Here is a 22,944-nt window from a genome sequence, read left to right on the forward strand (position 1 = left end):
GACTTACCTTTAACATCCAGCGCGATTTTCTTCACGATGGGCTCGTCGAGCGCCGCGGAGGACACCACACACTTGAGCTCGCCTCCCAGCTCCGCTCGCGTGATGGTCAGAGACGCGATGCGCTGCACCGTGGTCGAGTTGGTCTTCTCTTGGGCTGTAACAAGAATAAGTTAAATCAAAATCAAAATCAAAATTCGTTTATTCGTGGAACATAGGTAAATAACATATTACAGGTTTCAAATATTTAGTAGTCGGTATCACTAATCACTATTTTTGGCCCAAGGTCGGCGTACAAATTTACATAACATCATTGAGTCGTATTAGGTTAGTAGAAATTAATAGTAATGTCCAATCAGTAACAATTTCATAAACATTTAAACAAAAAAAAAGTCAAGAATCTTACAATTTGTCAGTTAGAAACTCTGTCAATGTATAGTAGACTTTGCTTATTAATAAGGATAGCAGCTGCTTGCGAAATACCTGAATATTTGTGTCTTATGTTTATTTTCTATTTGTTATTAGCTTTGATTTAAGGTAAGTGCAGGAGAACCAAAGTGACTGACATAGCCCGCAGAATCGCTAAACTAAAGTGGCCTCCCCCAATGATTTTTCCACAAAGGGCGGTTGGTAGCGGCCTGCATACAGCGCCTCCCTGCTACTTTTATGAGGTCGTCAGTCCACCTTGAGGGTGATCGTCCTACGCTGTGCTTTCCCGTATGTGGCCTTATGAAGGTTGTTAATGATACTTTAACCCATATTTAAAGAAACGAATCAAATGTTTATATTGCTGTCAAATAAAACAGTAAATTATTTAATTATGACGCTTCACTTTCTCGTCATGAAGTCCCTACTTAAACAGTTCCTAATATAAATTATACATCAATTTTGTACGCATTCCATACATAAGTCTTTCGTCATCTGCCAAACACACACGCACTGCCTATTCCTGAAAAGCTGTATCCACTAGAATTCTCCATCAATCTTGCCACAACTTGTCCAATGTCCAGTCCAATTTAATTTCTCACCACTTTGCAGGCGTGTATTTTTTCAGTTGGCCGTTTTTCGATGGCCAGTAAAAACTTTTTGCGTCAGTGAAAAGTAAAAAAAACGCAGTGTGTCTTTTTTAGAGGCGCGGGAAGTAACGTATGAAAATAAATGTCGTGGCTGAACTGATAGGGTGCAGTGTTTATGTTTTTTTTGAGAAATGCAACACACAACAGGTATAGCGGAAAACGCAGTAGGATCCTGTGGTGCTAGAGCAATGAAGAGTGTGTTTTTGTTAAGTCAAATTTTATGAAGACTTTAGATGATCTTTGTATTATAGCACTGATAACTCAAAATGTGACTTTTTCCAGAATGCGCGGGTTCGAATCCCGCCGCCGCTCGACTATTTGTGGTGAGCCACTCGTTACACAAGCATATTTAGCTTAATCTTAAGCTTAGTATTTGTGAGATACAAATTACTAATATTTTATATTCTTAAAAAAAATAACTCAATGGAATCAAAGAATATGTTTATGCTATTGTAATCGTGTATAACGTTTACCGTATCCAGTTATTTGAGTTTTTTTGTCGAATCTGAAAAAAGACACTTTTTGAGTTATGACGCTCTTGTATAATTGCACATGACATAGTACTTCTCCCGTATCGTCATAATTATTATTACAGGTTATACGCTACACGTGTACGTTGATAAAAAAGCTTATTCCTTATCAAGCAGAGTATCAACAGTTACTTTTATTTGAGAATATTCACAGTTGATTTGTAGTGAATAACTAGATCCATAGACAAAGCTATAGTAAATCTTCAATATCTAGCGCCACGTTATTTCGTCACATAGCTTACTTACGAATGTCTACCCAGAAGTCATCTCACATTTTATTTACCTACAAAAGTATGACAAATTCTAGATTTTTTCCTTTTTCTGAGGTTTTTCTTCACTACTTTGTCGTAAGTCCAGGCACAATAAAGAATACAAATCTAATACCAACAAAGAAAGCCTTCAAGGCTAGATAGTGTGAACTGTGAACACGTCTTGGGTGTAGTGATGTGCCGATGCGTTTGGTAATCGATTTTACTTTCAGATAGTAGGTATTCGAGTCAAAAGCACTACATTTTAACAGGTTATGTAGAAATGTGTGAAAAACATAAAGTAAAAAAAACTTATTTTTATACAGTTATTTTTTTTTATTAAATTTTCTTTAGTCCGTATTTTACGCGTCACAGCTGGGGCACTCCGAGTAGTCGTACGCGCTCGCACATTGTCCCGATATGTCTGTCTCGCTCATGCCTGTGTTATTATTACTTACTTAGCTAACATAGACCATTTTAATGCATGTTGCATTCAAGTAATTTTGAGTTCTAATAAGTGTTACATTATCTTACGTAAATAGTGCTAGCGACGCGTGTGTGCATAAATTACCAATTTTTGGAGGAAATTTTGAGTAACTATATTTAATTTTTTTTTGTCGAGGATAAAAATTTTGTGGTGTAGGTATATACAAAAACTGCATAAGGCAGAAAACTGTCTTATTTACAATATATTGTCGTTATAATTAATTGTTGTTTGCTTTCCATAAACATCGAAAAGAAATCAGTCACAGGCATGAATCTATTCAATAAACGAGTACCTAATAGTTTGAATCGATTTTGATCTTTGACTTTAGAGTCAATTAATGTCGCATTTTGATGCGAACCCAAGACTCAAAACATCTATTTTTATTCGATATTTTTTTAAATCGAGTTATCGATATTTGAATAATTATCATTCGAGCGAGTGCCACACGACTCATCTGTAGTGTAGGGTAGTCGCGACCCCCGCTCGCGACGATACTTTTTCATTTCCAGTAATAGAGTGGAGTCTTTTGGCCTCAGGGTTGCCAGTTAAGAATATGATACCAGTAAGAACGTGACACAAAAAAACAAAAGACGTGAATTTATTAAAATTTAAGCTATCGAGTAAAAATGTGGAAAAAGTTCTGGTACATACGTACCTTCTTAAAATATTGAGTTTCAGAGTTCAGCAATTATTGTAAAATGAAATAATACTTTTTACAGCAAAATCTTCAACTAATTCAAGGTTTAGATTTAGTTTTTTTTATTAATCATTGAAAAAACACAGTACATTATATAATATCGATAGACTATAATCGATAGACCGTAATCGCACCTGATGTTAAGTGAGATGCAGTATAGAATGGTACATAATGCCTGCCCTGTAAGCGCCTATTCATTTTTTCCTTGAAAGGGCCTGGATTGTAGTGTTCGGGATCAGGTAAGGCAGCAGCAGGCAGCGAATTCCAGTCCCTAGCTGTTTGCATTATGAAAGAGTTATCGAAACGCTTAGTGCGAGCTGGTGAAATGTCGGCAATGGAAATAATACCTTTTATTACTTTTTTGTCCATTTGCCCAGTCTTTTGGACTTCTTGTACGAAACTTTTTCCCTTAAGTTTCCCTCATTTTCCTTTTCCCAAAACTGGCAACCCTGTCACCCACGCGTTGCGGCACTTTTGTAACGTGTTGTGAAATATCGTGGGGTTATGAACCTATCGCGGCACAATATGCCCGATTATGGCCCGTTACGCCGTGGATTTGATTCGGTTTGTTTATGGATCTTTTATTTGAACGCCGGTTACGAGTTAGGTTTCTTTTTAGGGATTTTTACGAGAAACATAGTAATATCCTACTAATATTATAAATGCGAAAGTTTGGATGTCTGGATGTTTGTTACTCTTTCACGCAAAAACTACTGAACGGATTTTGATGAAACTTTACAGTATTATTGTTTATAACCCAGAATAACATAATAGGCTATAATTTATGACGATCTGTGACAAACTAAATTTCACGCGTCTGAAGCCGCGGGCAAAAGCTAGTGTTATATGATTTTTGCAAAGCTAGTGTGATATCGAATGAAAACAGGTTAATTTAATTGAATGTATTTATTTAAGGGTAGCAGGAAGCCACTGGATGCAGGCCGCTAACGACCGTGCGATGTGGAAATAATTGGGGAGGCCTATGTTCAGCAGTAGAATCAATCATTTGAAGTTATATCGTGGGAAAAGTTGTCGCATTTGAGTAGTATAATCTTTTTTAAGGCTGATTTACACATACAGGGTGTTGATTTCAATACCCGCCATATTTAGGGAGTTGATTAAGTAGCTTATTCTGATCACGAATCAGCAAAAAAACTGACTTCAAATTTTTTTAAAATTATATTTTAAATATCNAGAGAGGAAAAATAGAGTAAAGACGTTAACCTTCGATCTTAATTTAATCAACAAAATTAGTCCTAAAGAAAGAAAGAAAGAAAGAAAGAATGATTTATTTCTATCTAAAGTGATTGTAACATTATCAAATTTCATCTCGTTGAGAAAAATGTTAATAAAAGGCATTTTCGCTTGATGAATTGATGGGATAATACAAGGTGAAGTATATTACGAAAGTTATTACAATACTAGTGATGGGCTGACTTAATCGAATATTTTTGGAATCGACTTAAAAATTCCAAAATAATAAATCGATTCATTTTCATATTTGAATTGCCAGCATGACATGCCAGCAATCCTGATCATGAATGAATATTTAACGTGGTATTTAATCATAAATTAAAAAGCTGAGTGTTTTAATAAACTTGTGTGTTTGTGTCAGTCTAAATTTTTTATGGTATTTCAAAGAATCGGGTCAGAATTAATTTGGTAAGTAAAATAAATATTTAAGGATAGGCAAGTTAGGATTCCTGATAGTTATAAAATTTTAACAAATAGCAGTAGTGAGCAAACAGAAAGTTTAACTTCTATTCTTCTATTCTATTCAAGTTGGATTCGCAACGTAATCGATTCATTACGATCTCGAATTCCGACTATAAACCAACGTGTCCCATCACTACCTATAAATTCCCGGGTACGCTCGTGTTCCTCAATTTTTAATACGACTTGATGGTCCGTAACTCAGTATTAACGTGACTACGTTATTTTTCACAGCGATTATTGTAATTGTATGCAAATACCTTCCAATAGTGAGGTTATAAATCTTTTTGTATGGAATTATGGAGGAAAATGAAATTGTGTTAGTGTATTAATATCAGGCTTAAGACTTTAGGTTATAAATCTTTTTGAAGTCTTATTTCCATTGTTTTAACGTATATTTTCGATTAATCTTTTTTGTTGAAAGAAGTGAACTTTTATGTAGTAAGATTGCTCAAAAATTTCGCAAAAAAATAGGTGGTTCTAATACTCGACACGGCACATCATCTCAGGAGACCGTGGCATTGTATATGTCAACGTGAAATTGTGAACTCTGTCAGTTTATAATATAACGAGTTAGATTGTAAACCAACAGTGTGTTAGGTTAGGTTAGATTGTAATTTAACTACGTCAGATTATAATCTGACGGAATTCACAATTTTACGGTGACATAATTATAGACCGTTTCATTCACAGAGACGATTTGGTCGAGGGAAACGCGTGGTGTGGGGAGTTTGATCCGAGCAATCCGAGGGTCACTATTGTAGTGTGCGTGTGCACTCATGGATAATTTAGTGTGTATCTTTAACACTCGAACATAAGCGGAAGAATGGTGGGGCGCGTCTTCGTGGATGAAACGATCTATATTGTGGGTGGTGTCAAGTAGAAGCAACAGGACAGAAAAAGTGTCTACGCCTACGCAAGGGTTGGCTGATTTAATTTAGTTTCTACCTATGTCACAGTGAAATTGTGAACTCTATCAGTTTATAAAAGCCGTGAGACTGTAAATAATAATCTCGCTACGTCTGATTATAACCTTACAGATTTCACAATTTGACGGTGACATGTTAAAGACACAGAAGTGTCTACGTTTTTGCAGCCTCTTATGGTTCCAATATTTCTCGCTTTTGCGTATTTATGATATGACAAGAGTGCGCGGATTTTACCTGTCTAGCTCGCACTTATTGCGTGTCATGTAAGCTGACTGAAGACTGAGTTTCTTCCGCCACTTCTTCTCAGCACCAGCCCATATGTTGTCCCGAAGTGGTGGTAGAGCAAGCTATATTTGGGACGTGTAATAAGTGCCCTAGAAACTATGTACTGAATAAACTATTTTTGAATTGTTGGACTTACCTTTAACATCCAGCGCGATTTTCTTCACGATGGGCTCGTCGAGCGCCGCGGAGGACACCACACACTTGAGCTCGCCTCCCAGCTCCGCTCGCGTGATGGTCAGAGACGCGATGCGCTGCACCGTGGTCGAGTTGGTCTTCTCTTGGGCTGTAACAAGAATAAGTTATTAGCTTTGATTTAAGGTAATGTGCAGGAGAACCAAAGTGACTGACATAGCCCGCAGAATCGCTATAATAAAGTGGCCTCCCCCAATGATTTTTCCACAAAGGGCGGTTGGTAGCGGCCTGCATAAAGCGCCTTCCTGCTACTTTTATGAGGTCGTCGGTCCACCTTGAGGGTGATCGTCCTACGCTGTGCTTTCCGGTATGTGGCCTTATGAACCTTGCTGCCCCATCGGCCGTCAGTTCTAATAAACAATAGGTTGTATAACAATACTTTAACACATATTTCAAGAAACGAATCAAATGTTTAAATTGCTTTCAAATAAAACAGTAAAAAAATATTTAATTATGACGCTTCACTTTCTAGTCATGAAGTACCTACTTTAACAGTTCCTAATATAAATTATACATCAATTGTAGCAAACGCACCACGATTAGAAGGCGNAAAAAAAAAGTATATAAGTAGTATATCCGTTAAGCTAGCACCCATAACACAAGCATTAAGTTGCTTACTTTGGGGCTAGCTGGCGCTGTGTGAAATTGTCCAAAGATTTATTATTATATTATTATTATATTTATGTGCGGAAACGTCACAAAATCAGAATAAATTTTAATTTTTCCATTCCGCATCATGAAAACTAAAAAGTCAAAAGTAAAATTTAAATAGTAAATATTTTTCATAAACAAGCTTTTATTGATGCTGTAAAAAGAATAAAATAAAACATAAATTCTTTCAAACCCATCAACTTATTGCTTTACTCAATTTAAAGATTAAAAACTTGTCGCGGGATTTACTAGTGTAAAAAATACATTAATTACGTAACTTGATTTTGCTAAAAGTCTGATCTGAGAAAAAATCAAATAGGTAAAATTTCTTTATTATTATGTATGATGTACTGTCTTAGGTACGATACAACTACGGATTAAGATCGTTTAGTCGACGCAGCGTTGAAATTGTACAGATAAACGCAGTTTGCGCACTCACTACGCGACGTCAAGCAATAAAAACCTAAAATTCGAACGCCAACTTTTTGCTACAACGCTCTTAAAGAATTTACAGGCATTGGTCTAGCTTTAATTGTCGTGATTTAAGTACTCTTTATTTATTAGTAAAAACAAAATACTGTTAAAGTCGAAATTATAAATCTATTATTGTAAATAAAACGTTACAGACGTGTTAAAAGTTAAATGGAAAAAAAATCGGATCGANGAAATCAACACCCTGTATAAGGTAGCTAAGTAAGTAAGTAACTTAAATTTAAGTGATCAAATTGCATGTAAACACCACTTGCACGTTATAATTTAGTTGTTAACAAAATTTTAACGAATTGCAACTTGCTACTAAATTCCGTGTTTAAATGCAATTTGGTCACTTAAAATTAAGGTAAAATACTCAACTAACTAATACGTGTAAATCGGCCTTTAATGTATTTTGTAAAAAACTTGATATACCTAATTATGTGTTTATTTTTTATAGTCTACCTCAACGTAATGGTAGTTACACTAAGCATTTAATTACTTGCAAAACAAAATTGCTTACTCTACATCTGTCCAGCACATTTGCAATTCCGATTGTAAATACGTACAATTAATTAAAACGATTCCCAAACGGTTAAACCCGTACCATAACTTGCGGGACAAATAATGACGTTATGGGCCAAATAAAGGGACGAAACTTTAATTACGTGTAAGGGCTCGTTTCCATGGCAATCCAGTGATGCAGGATCCCGTAAAACTGGACTGTCCTGTGAACAAGGGCTACCTTTTTCGGGTTCCGTAGTCCTGACAAGGAACCCTTATTTGTTTACTGTATTTTGACGTTCAAAAGTGCCACTAATGGTCTAAGTTGAATATTTTTTTAAATAATGTGCGTTTGGTTTTTACGGACGCGCAAAAACCAGTTCCTGCTAAAAACGGGATGTAGCTAAGGGTTTGGACTTCAGGAGAATATACAGCACGATTTTTTTATCAGTTTCCAAATTTTCAAGAGCGACTCAGAATCAATAATTTAATCGATTTACGTAAAGAAATCTTTTTTTTTTTCACATTTAATTAAAATTAATTATGCGAACGAGCGGTTACAAAATTGGCACACGTGGATAATTTGCTTCGTTCATTCTTTTAAGAAAAATACGTACACAACGTAAACTGCAAAGCTTAATAAACATAATGGTAATAGATATGGGCAAATTAGATTTTCAATAAATTTTTTCGCGAAAAATACCACGATTAAAAATAATTAAGACAAAGTTTGTATTGTTAAATTGTTCTATAGAGCTTATGAAAAAAAAAATTGGATACTGACTGATTGCAATGTCACCCTGTATATCAGCTAGTACTGAGAAGAAGTGTCGTAAGAAACTAAGTTTCCCGCATTCAGTAAATGTAAAAATTTACCAATTTAAAAATATGAATATAACATCAAATCATTCTGATTCGGATTCATAATGAAAACGTGTTGGCAGCGTCCTGATACCAACATTATAACCGTAATGTATTCCAAACAAGGCTGATATTAATATCAACGTGTACATTATTGTAAAGGTGGGTCCTCACCTCTAGATAATACACATATTTCTTATTACCTTCAATGCTTAATTTCTTTCATTGGGCCTTTACAAGGCGAGAATGAATAGGCACTTCCATGGCAGATATGTACCATCCTAGACTGCATCTTACTTAACACCAGGTACGATTGCGGTCAAATACCTGCCTTGTACAGGTACTGCATAAAAAAACTTTCTGAAATAAGTTTATGAAAGTTAATCATCATCATTTGTGCCATCATCACTTATGTCCACTGCTTCTTCTATCGTGTGTGTGCAAAAAATAGTAGCTGCGTCATAACTACTTTCGGTTTCGTGTTAAATTCGATAAGTTCATTCATTATACGCCTTTAGATTATTGTAAGCTAAATAATAGGCAACGGGACTATTCCCACCTCTCGTTTCCACCGCTGCAACTCCTGTGTAGCCAGGAACTACAGCTTGACCGCCAATAAAAACCCAACCGGTGAAGGTCAAGTTTAGTTTACTAAATATAGGCATCTGACATGGCTTAACGTACCAAAAGTATTAAAAGCATTAGAACAATTAAATTAATTTAAGTTTACGTAACTTCAAAATTAATAAAACTGACTTACATTGACTCTGAATTTTCAATTACCCTTTGTAAATCCTCAAAACCTTGGCTTGAAAAGTAGTATTTGAATTTACTTAGACTATTACTTTATTGAATTGTTTGATCAGATAATTTAATAGCATGGACATTAATTTGTTATTAGGTATAACGTGTTTTAGTAATTTATAACCATAACGTTGTTGTGCAATGAATAAGCAATCGCCGTCACTGGGGACCCACCCCGCCACAAACTTTATAGCGGTCTGAATCCTAAAAGTTTGCATACGTTCCAATGATTGCATTTTCATAATAATTAACTGTCATTGTACAATGTTTTATCATCGTTAAATAATCGTTGTTTTATTTATTCTGTCGTAAAGTTTATGTTTGAATTTGAAAGTTAAATGATTAAATATTGGGTTTGCTTTGGTAATTAACCGGGACAAAATGTAGGATCGTTACTCAAAACACACAATGGAACTAGTGTGCAAGCGAAACTGGGTCACTATAACAATAGTTGTATTGTAACTAAACTTATGTAGATGATGTTGTTCGAACATTTGAATAGTTTGGATAAATAAAATAGACAATGCATTCCTGAAATCTTAATCAGTTGATTTGCTAATTAATTTACCTGCATTAATGAAATTACGGTTATTATTTTGACAAAATAAGTAACTTCAATTTCATTTATATTTTTACTAACTTTCCGCCCGCGGTTTCACCCGCGTGTAATTTTGTCTGTCACAGAAAAACTTTACCGAGCGCGTCCCTGTTTCAAAAACGGGATAAAAAGTATCCTATGTCGTTTCCTGGGACTCAAACTATCTCCATGCCAAATGGCAATGCCAGATTTTGTATGGAAGGTGGCGTCTTTTTTTTCGCGCGGCCATCGACCAAACTTTGTTTTTTGATTACAAAATAGTGTAATAAACCAAACTTACTATGACATGTATACCTCTAAACTCAGTCTGAACTGAGTTACGAGCATTAGAAGTTTGATGATTTACATACTAGATTTGCTTTTTGCGCGCAAGTTTTGTAAGAAATTGCTACAAAATAAATCGATATTATTGCGCTGATTCTACTCCACACTGATGTCTGGAGCCTTTAATGGATGGTATTGTTTGTTTACACATACAATGTCACTATTTTGTTGCAATTTCTTACANGATGATTTACATACTAGATTTGCTTTTTGCGCGCAAGTTTTGTAAGAAATTGCTACAAAATAAATCGATATTATTGCGCTGATTCTACTCCACACTGATGTCTGGAGCCTTTAATGGATGGTATTGTTTGTTTACACATACAATGTCACTATTTTGTTGCAATTTCTTACAAAACTTGCGCGCAAAAAGCAAATCTAGTATGTAAATCATCAAACTTCTAATGCTCGTAACTCAGTTCAGACTGAGTTTAGAGGTATACATGTCATAGTAAGTTTGGTTTATTACACTATTTTGTATCCAAAAACCATGGTTAGGTCGATGGCCGCGCGAAAAAAAAGACACCAATTTCCGGCATTGTCTTTTCATCAAAATCGCTTTAGTGGTTTAGGCGTAAAAGCGACACATACAGACAGACAGAAAGACAGACAGGAAAGGCGATATGGTGTTGATCCCTTTCCGAGTTGATAAAAAAATACATAAAAATAAATCTAAAAACTCAATGATTCACTGCAAGAATCAAATGGTTAAAATATCATGTTGCAAGGGTTGCCCTCCAAAACACGTTTACAATAATATTTCCCATAATGGTCCCAAAACTGTTACGCTTTGACTTGTAACCCTGGGCTAAGGCCTGTGTAAAACAAGGGTTTATTAACTCCGTTTTAGGTAAAACACCAACTCTGTAGGGTCTGAAATGGCACAAGGGCACATGGTTTACAAGTTTACGCAGAATTTACTTATGTTAAATGTTCTGTATTTCAATAACGTCCGTATTCACAAACATTACATTAAACGCACAGGGTGACACACGAACCAGTCACAGAGCTCTATTCAACGCTGTGCGTTCAATTTGCTGCTTCACAAGCATCGTTTGTGAATATGGGCGTTATTCTATTAATAGTTTGGTCTTTTCCATTTTAGTTCTTCATAATTACTGAGGTATATTGAATGAATCAGATGTTGTAATCGTACTTTCAGGCTTCTATAAGTTTGATTGTTTGAAAATGTAACTTTCTATTTATCAATAATTTGTGACTTGATAATCAATAGTGTATCGGCTATTGGACAGAATAGATTCAAAATAATGTCAATTTTGTCTTAAGTTTGCAAAACTTAGCAATTTGGCGACAAAAGTAGTCAATAGAAACTGCTTCTTAAAAAGAGGTCGTTAAATTAACTAACTAAGGTTTTAATCACATTCACAGTAATCGACTGTTTGATTTAAAAATACAGCTTTCAAAAGATACTTAAATTCTTTTGTGTCCAAACAAATTCAAGCGGTCAACAATTCCACACATCCCATTCACTCCAAGGCTCAAATGTAAACAAACTGAAATAAATCCGAAGCTTTTCACCGAAAGGTTCATTCGAACTAAACCAACCACAAAATGTAAGTGATCAAAAATAATCTCCGAGTCCTGATTTGATTCCCTCGGGATTTATTTTGAATCCTACCCTCTGAGGGTCACTTCACTAACGGGTCCTCTTTCACACATTAGATAAATGAGGGGATGGATAAGGATTTGTCTATACGGACGACGGATTGGTGAATCAGAATGGACACACTTATTTGCTACAAACAACTGTCATTAAGGGCTTGTTTTTGCAGGAATCCGTTTTGTAGTACAATAATGGGTTTTGATATTAACATTTACACGAACATCCCATTTGCAGTATCCCGTTCGAATTTCGAATTTTAAACAAACATTACGATAATAATAATATGTGTTTTCACGCGCCATCCAGTTTTGCGGGATTCAGTAATGCAGAATCCTGCAAAACTGGATTGCCGTGGGTAAGTATTTGGTCAGACTATTTTACTTTACTAAAATATTCGTATTCTACTACTAAGAGCAACAAATTAATTAACGATAGGGATTAAAAGGGATTATATTAACAACTCTCCTTCCAGCACAGTCGGGTAAAAAGAAGAACACATAATTTATTGTTTTGAAATAATTATTGTAACATATCAATTATATCTGAACACGTTGTTTTTATTTCATTACACACATACTTACACGCAGTATAATAGTAACTCTTAGTGAAAATGCAAAGTTTTATCGCAATTTGCGAGCATTTAAGGTCAGTTAATTATTATTTTTCAATAGATTTAAGATCACATCTTTACACAACACCAAAACTACATTTCGCAAACTTGTAGCATACTTTATCCACGTCTGATATCGATCAAATTAACAGAAATAAATAAAATGTGTGCAGACCTTCCTCCTATCTGATCCACGTAAGGACAGAGGATGGCCGGTCCCTTGACTTTGATACAAGATATCGTCAAGTAGGTCGGACACCATCGGGCCAGAATTCTAAGTGTATTACTCTGTTTCTGAGGCGGAATGATAAGATATCAGTGCCGTTTGGGCTTACGTTTGTCCGGACATCTTGTTTGCATTAATATTGTTTCGTTTTTCCTAGTTGTAGAGGGGGATAGTATATGGATGATTTGGCATATGTGTATGCGGCAATCTGTATAATTCAGGTATCTTATACAGTACCTAGGAAATATATTAAATAAGTCCTAAGTTTATGTCCAATTTTAATAAAAGGATGCGTCTAGGTAATATTTAATCATACCACGTTTATAATAATTGAGAATCAATTTCGATGTTTTGAAAACATTTTGTAGTTAGTCTTGCAAAATGTCAGCACCGAAGGACGAGAAAAATATACGTCTTAGAAATGTTTTGTTTATGTAAGAATAAATAAATATAGGTCATTTAAAAAAATTGATGTATAAAAACACGAAACGGTTTATATGCTACAAAAAATAAAATCTCCTTTTGCAATATTCGCCGAAAAAAGTTGGCAGGGTTTGATATATTATGTTATTCATGTTTATGTAATGTTATTGTATGTTTGCATTGCTTTGGCATTCGGTTTCAGGGTTGGATAGCCACGACCTTTTCCTAAATGTCCTTTCGATCCATCACATCAATATTCCTTTGTTTTGTTTTATCTTTATTTTTCTTGTCACATATTTTACCATGGCAATATTTCCTATGGGTTGCCCGATACCAAATATATTTCTTCTTCGATGTGATCGGATTCTGGTATTGCATTTTGATGTCTGAATCAGTTTTTTGTTAGATATCATTTGATTTAATCAAATTCATAGAGAGAAATCCGCGGGAGTTTTCTTAAAGCGTTTTTCGTAAGCGTTAAGGAAATCCAAAGCAATGAAGTGAAAATTTGCTGCCATATGTTACCTTGAGAGGAATCCAGCTTTCATGTATTATGTATGAATGCTTCTGTTGCTGAAAAATGTGAATGAATTGTTGTTTCGACCGTTCTATTTGTTAGGAATCTCAGATTTATTGTGTAAATATGTTAAGAATTGAATTTTAAGTCCTTGTATTATTAAGTAGAGCTTCAGGGAAAGGAGCTAAATTTTTCGAGTGAAAATTTATGGTGGTTTAGTAGAAAAATTTGGAAATATTTCATAACTAGTTTCAGTCCATTAATTTATCCTTGTATATTGCGATAGCTTAAGTACAGTCAGCAATAGTTCGTTACACCCAAAGTAGTCAATAAGTTCGCAACATGTCTTTGTTACAAATTGGAATAAATGGTGTTGTCAACTTTTTGGCCACTTTTGGTGTCAAGAACTGTTTGACGCTGACTGTGCCTAATTAAAATAACTATGTATTCTTATGTTTAGGCTATTAAACTATGAAGTATCACATCAAATGCATCCTGTAATTTTTGCGTAGAGGAGTAACAAAATTTCATAAGGCATAGATAGATGAAATTTTAAGTATAAAAAAAGTTCGGTGTTTCTTTTGAAAACTCTAAATATTGTATGCCCATGCGGCGGAACACAGCTGATCTATCATACAAATTTAATGACCTGACTTATGTACCTGTGATTTCACAATAAACACAATTTGAATTTGAATTTGAAATGGTCCAAGTCATTCCCAGGGGATAATCTTCATTGACGTTTCGAATTCAAACAAACAGACCGCTCTATAATCACTATAAAACAACCCCTAATACATTACCTGCAATATATCCTGGTGCGATAAAAATACTCGTGGCCATAACTATGGATCACTGCGGATCCTATTACTTGAAATAGGTTAAGCCGGATTTATAGTTCAGGGCAAATTAATCTATGGTCGGCTGAGTTGTTTAATTGTGATGTATGGAGGTTTAACGGTTAAGATGGCGGATTAGAATGTGGATGCTGATTGGTTTTATTTTTCTGTAATGGATGACGATATGCAAGGCAAATGTGAAAATAAAAATTAATAGCTAAATAAATTTCTAGCGTTAAAGAGTCGCATTTCAAAGTAAATTTTAAAATAACTTGAAACTCGAATTACCTAAAGTGGGAATCGAACTTACCGAACCCACGACTTTTCGCTTACCGGGCCATCCTTAGGCAATTCGGTATTTTCAAAATATTTCAAAAATTAATAGATAAATGTTATTATGTCAACTCTAGATAGAATAAGGAGATAATATATCGGGGGTCCAAAATGTAACGCGAGTAATGAAGTTGTTGGTAAAAGCTAGTATCGTAATGGTTATAAGTGCCGATTTGATTGTACTATCGACAACAGTGTTAACTGCCCATTGCCAGTCATGTCACCTCGTTCTATCGCAAAGAATCACCATTTGATTAGAGCGAGAGCAAAAACGGAAATGGATAGTTAACAGTGTGGCCGTGTGTACGTATTTGATGGCAATTTTTCATCGACCATAGTCGAATTTTCAAGAATACACCAATAACCATACAAAGTTCCCAAGACAATAATAATAAAACACTACAATAAAGTTGTAAAGTAAAATCTTTTAATGCAATGAATCGTAATTTTCAACTTCTAAAAAGACGCATATTTTCACTGTCAATTTAGCACATAGCAAATAAAATATAATTTTTTTTAAGAACGGTTTCATGAATTCAGACTTTCCACTGTCAGTAGTAATTAACTAACTTATACCAATCATTAATCCTCTCCTTACGACCCCGTAAGGAGCGTTTCACTGTCCAATATTTTTTCATTTCGCACTACCGATTAAACAGTATTCTCATTAAGTTTACTTAATTTACCTTTTCTTACTATAATAAAACTATTAACTGGGAATGTCGCACGACCGTTTTAAGTCTTGGGAAATTTTCCCCTGTGAAAATAAGGCACTATGGATGGGTAGCTTCGATATAGCAAGAAGTACAGTCATTTCTACGTGGCTTTAAAGTCAGTCCAAAGTCACTTTTACGTCGCTTCCAAGTCTGTCACTACCATAAAAACCTCGTAAAACTAATTTTATTTTTGCAAGTAGGCTTTTATAAAACACTTTTACACGTCCAGTATTAACCCTACCACTGCTTCGGAACAATAAATGGGCCAGTGCTGAGAAGAAGCAGCGCAAGAAACTCAGTCACTATTGTCGAACAAAAAGCGTACTCAACTATGTAGTACACAGATTATTTTGTAATAGGTCGCTTCATAATATGAGTATGTTAGTAATACATACTCGATTACTTATCTGAGTCTTCCAGTGATTTGATCCACTTTTAGCTGGGTCTACGGGCCAAGTCACTGGATTGAATTTTTAATATTTTTTCTTCCAGTAACTGAGCCCACCTTTCAATAAATTAAAGAACTCTTACCCCCTTACTAATAAAACTTACACGCTCGTTGAAATGTCATTTTTAAACAGTGTTCAACAACTGTGTAAAATTTTATTAGTAAGGGGGTTAGAATCTTAGCGTGGGCCCAGTTGCTAGAAGAAATAAATATTTTAAAATTCAATCCAGCTACTTGGTCCGTGGACCAAGCTAAAAGTGGGCTAATGCCCGTATTCACCATCAATCCCTAATTTTTAAGTGACCCCTATGAAAACAAAATTCCTGTTATGTGTTACCATAAAGGTCACTTAAACAATAGAGATTGATGGTGAAAACGGGCATGAGTCACTGGAAGAATCCTTATCTAATATTTTGCACAGTCGACAGGACATCGAAATACGAGTATATATTTTTTTCGCAAAATATCACTGAATACACTTACAACTTCAAAAGATGCCTCNCTTCTCTTTACGACCCCGTAAGGAGCGTTTCATTGCCCAATATTTTTTCATTTCGCATTACCGATTAAACAGTATTCTCATTAAGTTTACTTAATTTACTTTTTCGTACTATAATAAAACTATTAACTGGGAATGTCGCACGACCGTTTTAAGTCTTGGGAAATTTTCCCCTGGAAAAATAAGGCATCATGTGTAACTTCGACATAGCAAGAAGTAGGAACAGTTCTACGTGGCTTTGAAGTCAGTCCAAAGTTACTTTTATGTCGCTTCCCAGTCTGTTACTACTATCATAAAAAAACTCATAAAACTTTATTTATTTTTGCAAGTAAGCATTTATAAAACACTTGTACACGTCCCAGTATTAACCCTACTACTGCTTCGGGACAATAAATGGGCCAGTGCTGAGAAGAAGCAGCGCAAGAAACTCAGTCACTATAGTCGAACAAAAAGCGTACTCAACTATGTAGTACACAAATTATTTTGTAATAGGTCGCTTCATAATATGAGTATGTTCGAGTATTACTTACTTATCTGAGTCTTCCAGTGACTTGGCCCACTTTTAGCTTGGTCCACGGGCCAAGTCACTGGATTGAATTTTTAAATATTTTTTCTTCCAGTAACTGGGCCCACCTTGAAAGTTTTTATTAATAAATTAAAGAACTAGAATCTTAGCGTGGGCCCAGTTTCTAGAAAAAAAAATATTTTAAAATTCAATCCAGCGAATTTTAAAGACCCTTATCTACTATTTTGCTCGACAGGACATCGCAATATACATATTTTTTTCCGCAAAATATCACTGAATACAACTTACAACTTCATAAGATGCCTCTGTATTTATTTTGACCCACTGCTGTCACTAAGTAAATAATAAGTATTTATAAAACGTTATTTTCTCGGGAAAACGTCGTCAATTTCCGCTTAACAGCTTTATGCAGGGGTTGTAAACATTGGGTTCATCCCCAATTACACAAATAGTCGACTAAAATAACATCCTGACTGAAGTGCCTATACAAATAAAGGGAATAACGGCTCTGGAGGGATGTGCAGGGGTGCGCGACCGCGTCACGGGCTATTGGAGGACCGAAGGTTCGCAACCTCTGCCCTGGGCATTGAGGATGAGTTTATGCCATGTTGCTGAGATATTTTAAAACTGAAAACGTTAAATTTATGGTGAGACAGAACATAATATTTTACCTACCTATGTACCGTTAGTAGTGACTGAGTTTGTTGCGCTGCTTCTTCTCAGCACTGACCCATTTTATTGTCTTGAAGCAATGGTAGGGTTAATACAGGGACCTGTAAAAGTGCTTTTTAAAAGCCTACTTGTAGAAATAAAATTAGTTTTAAGACTTTTAGCACTAAGTTCACTTCTGAGTGGAAAGAAAAAAGTTTAATCTACATAATTACAATGCAGCTGCGTTGTTCTTTGCAAATGGCTGGTCACAATTGAATNGAGTGAATGCGACACCGAATAACTAATCTAATTGCAAGGATGCTCTCATGCAAAACACGTACTAATAACAATTAGAATAAAGTTGGTATTCTATCCCAAGTTGCAGCAACATTAGAGATGTTTTTGGGAGAATCTAACTGCAATTGAAATTGCGAGCACGTTCAATGTCTTGATGAGATGAAAATAAAGACTCTTTTAATTTGACATTAACTGATCATCCATCTGTCCATCATCATCTGCCAGAAGTCCACTGCTGTAAATAATCTTCCCTAAACCGCGAGCGTTTCTTCTTTACTTTTTTTATCCACAACGAGGAAGCTCTTGGCCCTAACTGCCGGAACACAACAATGCTGTTAACATTGTTGTTATGGCGACCGACTTAAGTAAGATGGTGGTAGCTAGCCAGGCGGACTTGGAATATCCCTACCACCAACCAAACCGAACAGAAAATTCTGCCCCCACTGGGAATCGAACCCGGGACCTCTGCGTCTGAAGCAGGTGGTCTAGCCACTAGACCACAGAGGCGGTTAAAAGGCGCTTAAAGCTGCTGATGATCATCCGCAAACTTTAACTAGGTCATCAGTCCTCCGAGTATGCCAAAGAATCTTGCCCCATAGAGGTCACTAATTGAAATCAAATAGTTCTCAGTTCTAAGGTGAAGTTTGCTTATTTCTAGGTAATTCATTAACTATAGGTACTCGTATTTTGCTGTTTTAAGATATCCTAGCAGCATCAAACATGAGAAAAAAACTGTAATTCTATTTCTGGGGTAGATGGAAGATGGAGATACTAAAAAACTTGTAACACCTACTTTTTATTTTTTTATTTATTTATTAGGTACTAGCTGACCCGGCGAACTTCGTACCGCCTTAGCGTAGAGATTTTCTTTATATTTTTTTCCGTAAAAACCTTGTACAGAGTATTAGAAAACTACAAAAAAAAATAAGCCAAATCGGTCAAGCCGTTTTCATGTTATGTCGTGACAACGGAAAACGGGTTTCATTTTTATATATATATAGATATACTACAGTTGACAATCGAGTTCTGTTACTGTACTGTATGTAAACCCGTGTTCGCAAATAAAAATTATTTGATTTGATAAATTTCGGTATACTCGATAGCAAATCAGACATCAGCAGGCCTAAGATGCGCGCCGCGATAAGCGGTTATCACGCCATTTTATCGATTTTGCCCATACATTATGACGTCGATAAAAGTTATCACGGCTCGCATCTTAGGCCTACAGGTTGCAAAATAGCACATAAAATGTAGCATTATTTGACATTTTAATTATTTTTATTAAGGTAATAAATACTGTAGATTCACGGTAGAATTCATTTAACATCATCATACATTTAACAGTCATTTATTTGTCTCCATTGCAGGAGTACTACCCTCTCTAATTTACCAGAGGCAAATGGAGGATTTCGCCTATTCAAACTTAAAGCCATATAAAAATATCAGCCACTTAATTCAAAGCTAATGCATAAACCGGTTTACAATGAAACAAAAAGTAAAAAGTGGAAGGGTCGCAATCCTTCCGTGAAAGCTCCAAGCTTTTAAACTTAAGCAAGTCTTATTGTGATTGGGCGCGATATTGTTCGAGCTTTGGAACATTTTTACAGGCACTTTAAATTGAAATAGTTGCAAACTGAATTTGAATGAGGACTGGAACTTTTGCGAGCTTTCAGTAGTTTTAATTGTAAGATTTGTTTAAGCGTAAGAATAAGTGCGCTTTTGAATAAGCTTTTATTATTCGAAGAGCTTGTTGCCTGTCTTTTGTATAATTTTCCATTCTATAGTCATAACCAATAATGTTCTTTTCTGACATTTTGACTCGCAATTTAATCGTCTGTAAATAAAAAAATATTAATTACCTGTGCAGTTAACGACAAAAAAGCTCTTTAAGTTCTTATTCTTACTATAAACTTATCGAGTTTGCTAGCTGCTAAAAGCTTTATCAATATACTAGCTTGATTAAGTTAAGCAGCAAATCGAGCTCTGTGATTGGTTCATGTGTCACCCTGTGCGTCCACGCGCACTGTGAGTCCTCATAGTAATGTGTGAATACGGGCGTTAGCTGTATATCACAAACGTCAGTGGATATCCATTCTGATTAACGAATTCCCAGGCTACACAATGTAATTAATGTGTCAGTATCGGTTCTGCGGTCAGCCGGATTATATGGCAAACGATTCAAATTTGCTCCCAGCGATACATTTGTAGTTCGATCAATGATATACTTCGATAGATAATTATGACGGATACTGCCTGGACTGCGTGCGTGCATGATCGGTACTTACGACTTACTTATATCATTTTTTTTTGTTTGTTTGAACACGATAATCTCAGGAACTACTGGTCCGATTTGAACAATTTTTTTGTGTTGGATAGTCCATTTATAAAGAAAGGTTTTAGGTAATACAATGTCACCCTACGCCCAATCGGGGAGGAGAAATAAAGTAAAATGTCGCAAACACAGGAAATATTATTCAAACTATTGTCACGCGTACGAAGTCGTGAGCACAGCTAGTAATATAGAAATATATGGTTTTAGACCCCTAACGAAACCGTGCCCGTTGCTCCATTTTCTCGCTTCATAAAGAGCCTGTGACCTCTTGAACCGATACCAAGTTGTGTGTCCAAAACGAAACTTATTCGTCTGCCCACATCACTGACTCGATTGCTCAGTCCTCAAAACTTCACATCGGGAGCGACCCACAAACTTCGCAATGGAGATGCAAATGAATTGGAAATCGCAAATGGACGAGTTGACGAGTCAACTAACTATATTCGGTGAGGTTTGTCTTGTGTTTAGTTAGAACTGGTCTAGACTTAGGTTTTTGTGGTCAGAGTTCAAGTTTCGAATTAATACGAAAATGGTATTCATTAGTGCATGTGTATTTATTAATTACTAGCGGCCGCCCGCGACTTCGTACCCGTTCCCTTCCTTCGTTTCCTTCGTTTTCCGTTTTAACCCTCGCTGTACGAGGTGGGGTGTGACACACCCCAGTCCTTTAAAAATAGCCACAATTTTAAAAATTTGCAAGTGCTGAATTTAAAATTCTCAGTAGCTGGAATTATGACACTGCTGCTTCGATCAGCGTTGCAAAATCAGTCCAGCGGTGACTACCAACTGAGTTACATGCCTTTAAATTGCGTGTGGGTGTCACACACCCCACCTGGTACGGGACGTTGTTAAAAAGTTTAAAAAGAAATCTAACAGTTTTGATGTAATTTATATATTTTTAGCTTTGTCAATTGAATAAAATTGAATACAAATATTATTTTTCGTGATTTTTACGGTATCTGAAATTTTCAAGCACTTTTAGTCAAATGAGATGACTTTTAGTGCTAATCTGGAAGTTTAGTACTGAGATCCGAAGATGTATGTGAACATACACTTATGGGCTACAATTTATACTTGGTGATACAATTTATGGGCTACTGAAATGGAAAAACATATTTTATAAATAAATAAAATTGTTACGCTCCCATTTTATGCATTGAGCATACTCATTTTCTTTCATCAGAATTGTGGTAAATTGAAAACCGATGATCAAAACAAATTTATACCCTTCCAGTTTTTAATTTACTTTTAAATTATAAGTAAATACTTGTACTTTGTCAAATAAAAACGGTTGTCATAATTAAAGGCACTAATTAAAAATTATACATAGGAAACTGAATCCTAAATTACAAGAACAACGGAAATTGTGTCTTTTTGTTTTTTTTATGATAAAAATGTTATTATACATATTTTCAGCTCAGAGCATTTCTTAAACCTAATTAGCATACGTAAATAATCAATATTAAATATTAATATCCACCTAAAAAAATGTTGAATGAAAATTTTATCACTTTGTATATTGGGGTGTGTCATACCCCACCTCGTACGGGACGTAACTTTTAGTCACCTCGTACACGGAGGGTTAAGGGGGCTTAGGGATTGAATTTTGCAAAATCCCGTCTTAGTGAGCACCTACGTTCTATAAGGAAGCAATTGTAGTTTCTGAGATTTCGTGATGAGTGAGTGAGTCAGTCAGTCAATCAGTGACCTTTCGCTTTTATAGATTAGCTTTGTATGTAGATTAGCTTTTACCCGCGGTCTCATTCGTGTGAATAACGGTATTAGAAAGACTACCTATGACTAAGGACCGACGACATCATGAAGGTAGCAGGACGTCCACTTCCGAACATAGGCCTCCTCCAATGATTTCCATATCGCCTGGTTGGTAGCGTTCTGCATCCAGAATGATGCATTTAAGTATAAATAATTATGAAAGAAAATAAATAATACATAGGTAATATAAAAAGTACCTAATAGGAATACCAATACAGGTCGGATAGTCTGCAATTTTAAATATTCCATTATTATGAATTCTGCAACGCGATTTTAAAATGCTTTGTATTTCTTAAATCTACAGTTTCAACATCATTAAGTGAGACTAATGGCTGAAAATAAAAGCTTTAAGGCCAGCTTAGTATATCTAGCTTTTCCGGGAGCTTTTTTAATTAGTTCCGCCACTGGCAATGATTGCAATAGCTTTTTGTTGGACTTTTTGAAGCTCTAAGTGCTACTTTTGTATAAGAAAACGGTATAAATTAGATCTAGACTAATTAATTAGAACAAAACTTAATTAAGAAAGATGATGAAGTTTAATTGGGATGTTCAGAGACATTTTGAGATTATATTCGTGTTTGTTTATAAAATCAACTGCACAATACTGATCTAGAAAATGAAAATGTCTTGTAACATTAAAAACATGGTTAAAAATATGTCATTTTTATCTTAATATACCGGATATCTCAGTAAATAAATATGAATTTTAATTTCACAACCTTTGATTTAACATAACCGAGACCACAAGTTGTAAGTAGGTAGG

At 35.3% G+C, this 22,944-nt stretch overlaps 1 protein-coding gene across 1 annotated transcript in view; it reads right to left on the minus strand.

Moving 5' to 3' along the window:
- Positions 1–22,944, minus strand: part of nrm (neuromusculin) — a 194,256-nt gene that overhangs the window by 66,255 nt on the left and 105,057 nt on the right. The window contains exon 4 of the mRNA XM_028323573.1: positions 6,099–6,245. Within this exon, the coding sequence (XP_028179374.1) occupies positions 6,099–6,245 (147 nt within the window). The remainder of the gene's footprint in view (positions 1–6,098; positions 6,246–22,944) is intronic.

This window comes from Ostrinia furnacalis, unplaced genomic scaffold, assembly GCF_004193835.3.
Source record: "Ostrinia furnacalis isolate ACB-3 unplaced genomic scaffold, ASM419383v2 OfSCF0651, whole genome shotgun sequence".
Lineage (NCBI taxonomy): Eukaryota > Metazoa > Arthropoda > Insecta > Lepidoptera > Crambidae > Ostrinia > Ostrinia furnacalis.